General features: G+C 46.3%; 1 protein-coding gene across 1 annotated transcript in view; it reads right to left on the bottom strand.

Annotated features, from left to right (window-relative positions):
• The window catches only part of CALR3 (calreticulin 3), a 14,333-nt gene that overhangs the window by 5,493 nt on the left and 5,030 nt on the right, over window positions 1-3,810 (bottom strand). The window contains exons 4-5 of the mRNA XM_006147193.3: window positions 1,952-2,046; window positions 792-977 (exon numbers count right to left, since the gene is read on the bottom strand). Of these exons, the coding sequence (XP_006147255.1) occupies window positions 792-977; window positions 1,952-2,046 (281 nt within the window). The remainder of the gene's footprint in view (window positions 1-791; window positions 978-1,951; window positions 2,047-3,810) is intronic.

The following is a 3,810-nucleotide window of genomic DNA, read 5'->3' as shown; positions in this document are numbered from 1 at the left end:
CCTGCCAGTCCCCGTCCAGCTCGCTGTTCCAGTCGCTCGGCTTGCTAGCGCTGGCGTCCAGGAAATGCTTCTCCCAGTCCTTCGAAGGTAGGAACACAAGGCCCGTCAGATGCAGAGGAGAGGAGAAATGAATACCTTTTTTCTTTCTTTCTATTTTTTTTTTTTTTTTTTTTGCTATAGGGCACGTATATTCGCCAGAAAGACAGACAGAAACGCAGAGATAGAAAGCGAGAAATCACCCCCCGGGGGGATGGCCATGCCACAATCCCTTCTCCTCCATTCTCCTCTCGGGATCTTGGGCACGCACACACATGCGCTCGGTGTGAGTTTAAACCACCGGGTCCGGGACTCGAACTGTGGTCAACTACACGGGAGTTTGGCGACACAGCCATTACTCTAACTGCCGTTCTCCCTTTTTTCTTTTTTTTGTGGAGAGATTTTTGCTATAGGGTACAGGTGCTTGCCTGGAGAGACAGAGAGAGACAGAAAGACAGAAAGCGAGAAATCAGCCCCCAGGGGAGATGGCCACGCCACAATCTCTTCTCCATTCTCCTCTCACGATCTTAGGCACACACGCACACGCGCCAGGCATTAAGTTTAAGCCACCAGGTCCGGGACTCAAACCACGGTTGATTACGTGGGAGTCCAGCCATGTAGCCATTACGCTAACTGCTGGTCTTGAGCTCCTATTCTTTCTAAGGCTACTCAGGAACAAAACCCCACCTGGGCTTTGTCATTAGCCTGGTCCCAAGGCCTATTCTTTCTAAGGCTACTCAGGAAAAAAACCCCACCTGGGCTTTGTCATTAGCCTGGTCCCAAGGCTTGGAATCCGCTGAAGACTTCTCCGTTTTCTTAAGAGACATTAAATTCCAGTCATACTCGATGTTGCCGGATTCGATCCCTTGACCATCGACTTTCACTTCGTAAGAAAGATCTGGCCTTAAAATCAGAGTGTAGAGGTGCGTGAAGCCGTCCACCTGCATGTTTTGGGGGAGATGAGGAGCCATGACACCTCTGGGACTTTAACACAGGTCTAAATAGGCCGTTTAAATACGTCGTCCGTTAAGCCATGAATACATATAAGAAGACAGGAGGGTGGGTAGGTGGTGTGGTGGTTGAGACGCTGGACTCCCACCTGGCTGACCACAGTTCGCGTCCCAGACCTGGTAACTTGCTTTCTCGCTTTAGCCATTCGGTGAACTGCTGGTCTCAGTAATAATACATTTTGTTTAAGTGAAAAAATATATATTTATTGAATAAAGAATTATTTTATTTAACGTTATTTATTTATTTATTTTAATTTGAACAGAGAGGGACAGAGAGAGAGAGAAAGTGAGAAAGCAAGCTACCAGGTCCAAGACTCAAACCACGGTCAACCATGTGGGAGTCCAGCGCCCTTAACCACCATGTCACCTGCCGGCCCTTAAAAAATTTATCTTAAGGGGCCAGCAGGTGGCGTGGTGGTTAAGGGCTCTGGACTCCCACATGGCTGACCACGGTTTGAGTCTTGGACATGGAGGCTTGTTTTCTCACTTTAGGGGACCAGCAGTTAGCATAATGGCTATGTCACTGGACTCCCATGTGGTAGACTGCGGTTCACATCCCAGACCCGGTGGCTTAAAACTCACGCCAGGCATGTAAACTCGCCAGACAGAGAGAGACACAGAGACAGAAAGCGAGAAATCACCCCCCGGGAGGATGGTCACACCGCAATCCCTTCTCCGTTCTCCTCTCGGGATCTTGGGCACGCATGCACACGCGCCCGGCGTGAGTTTGAAGCCACTGGGTCTGGGACGCAAACCACAGTCGATTACATGGGAGTCCAGCGACATAGCCATTACGCTAACTGCTGGTCCCCCCAAAAAAATGTATCTTAAGAGCCAAACTATTTTCACCACAATTATCAAGCAAAAATTCACACGAGTACTTATTTGACTACAAGAATAGGTACCTTACACCTGATTGATTTCTTATTCTCATGATACTGATTCTTGAAATGCAAAATAACATGAACTTTCTTGATATCAAATCCACAAATATCAGGTCCTGCAAAAAAACAATGAGATGCTTTCAATTTCTTTCCATAATGTGTCACCATAGATTAGCCACTTAACCGAAGGCTCCTTAAATACGTGAAGCCTGGGAAGCATATATGTATTATAATAGTAAGATATTGATATTAATATTAAGATGTTTTAAATTGAGGACCAGCAGGTGGTATGGTAGTTAGGGTGCTAGACTCCCACATGGTTGACCGTGGTTCAAGTCCCAGACCTGGCGGCTTGCTTTTCTAACTTTCTCTCTCTCTCTCTCTCTCTCTCTCTATTCCTCTCTGGCTAAGTTAAAATAAATAAATAAAGTTAAATAAAATAATCATTTTAAAAAAAGGTTTTAAGGGACCAGCAGTTAGCGTAATAGCTATGTCGCTGGATTCCCACGTAGTCAACCGTGGTTCGCGTCCCGGACTCGGTGGCTTAAAACTCACGCCGGGTGCGTGTGCGTGCGTGCCCAAGATCTCGAGAGGAGAATGGAGGAGAAGGGAGTGTGGCATGGCCATTCCCCCGGGGGGTGATTTCTCACTTTCTGTCTCTCTGGCAAGTGCACATACCCTATCAAAAATGTTTCTCTTTAAAAAAAAAAAAAGAGGAGACCAGCCAGGTGGCGGGATGCCTAGGGCAGCCGGGATCCACATGGCTGGCTGTACGGTTTGAGTCTGGGTCCTGTTACCTTGGGCACATGTGTGTGCATGCCCAACATTCCAAGAGGAAAGTGGAAGAGAAGGGATTGCATTGTGGCCATGCCGCCCCAGGGGGCTGATTTCTCACTTTCCCTCTCTCTGTCTCTCTCTCTCTGACAGGTGCATGGGCTCTATTTGCAAAACTACAAAAGAAAATTTGAAAAAAAAAAAAAAAAAGGAAAATATTTGTATTGACACTAACAGGGTTAAGTTGCAGTCACCAGCGTACAATGTAGGGTGTAGGACCCTCTATTCCCTAAGCTGGAATCCGGTAAGACACAAAGGAGTTCTATGATAAACATGGTTTCGAAGATGCATCTGGAACATTCATCAAATCGTCGGAGGCTGTTTGGAATTACTTTGCTATGGTGTTATTGACCTGATGCCTTGAGAATGTGCTAAAGCATCTTTCTGGAATTGCACTATTTCCACGGATCCAGGGACCGCCCCTGAGGATTCTGGGAGGCAAACCCCGTACAAACATAGCAGATGACTGTGATTTCTTCCAGATGGTTCCTCGGTGCTGCCCATAAACTTGTTGTTTTTTTCTTTTTAAAGAATTATTTTAGGGGGGGGTACCAGCGAGTGGTGTGGTGGTTAAGGCGCTGGACACTCCCACATGGCCGACTGTGGTTCGAGTCCCGGACCTGGTGGCTTGCTTTCTCACTTTATTTAAATAAAGTTAAATCTAAAAAAAAAAAAAAAAAAGCCGTGGTATGTAAACTATTTGTCTGAAAATCTTCTTCCTCAGGATGGTGACATGGAATTTGCTTTTCCTTCAAACGGGGTCAGACTTTCCCTCTCCTAAGCACCGACACCCTTTAACACATTTAATAAGCTTCAGAACATACCCTGAAAACTTAGACATTTTTCTTTAAGAGCAATAATCGAATATTTATGCATGTAATAGATTTTTTCTTCTGTTTTTGGAGAGGTTTTTGCTATAGGGTGCGTGCGCTTGCCAGAAAGACAGAGAGAGACAGAGACAGAAAGCGAGAAATCACCCCCCAGGGGGAATGGCCACACCGCAATCCCTTCTCCTCCATTCTCCTCTTGGGATCTTGGGCACGCAC

This window comes from Tupaia chinensis, unplaced genomic scaffold (genome assembly GCF_000334495.1).
Source record: "Tupaia chinensis unplaced genomic scaffold, TupChi_1.0 Scaffold000201_2, whole genome shotgun sequence".
Taxonomy (NCBI): Eukaryota; Metazoa; Chordata; class Mammalia; order Scandentia; family Tupaiidae; genus Tupaia; species Tupaia belangeri.
Note: the sequence above shows the minus strand (reverse complement) of the source record. Positions and strands in the feature narration are given on the sequence as shown.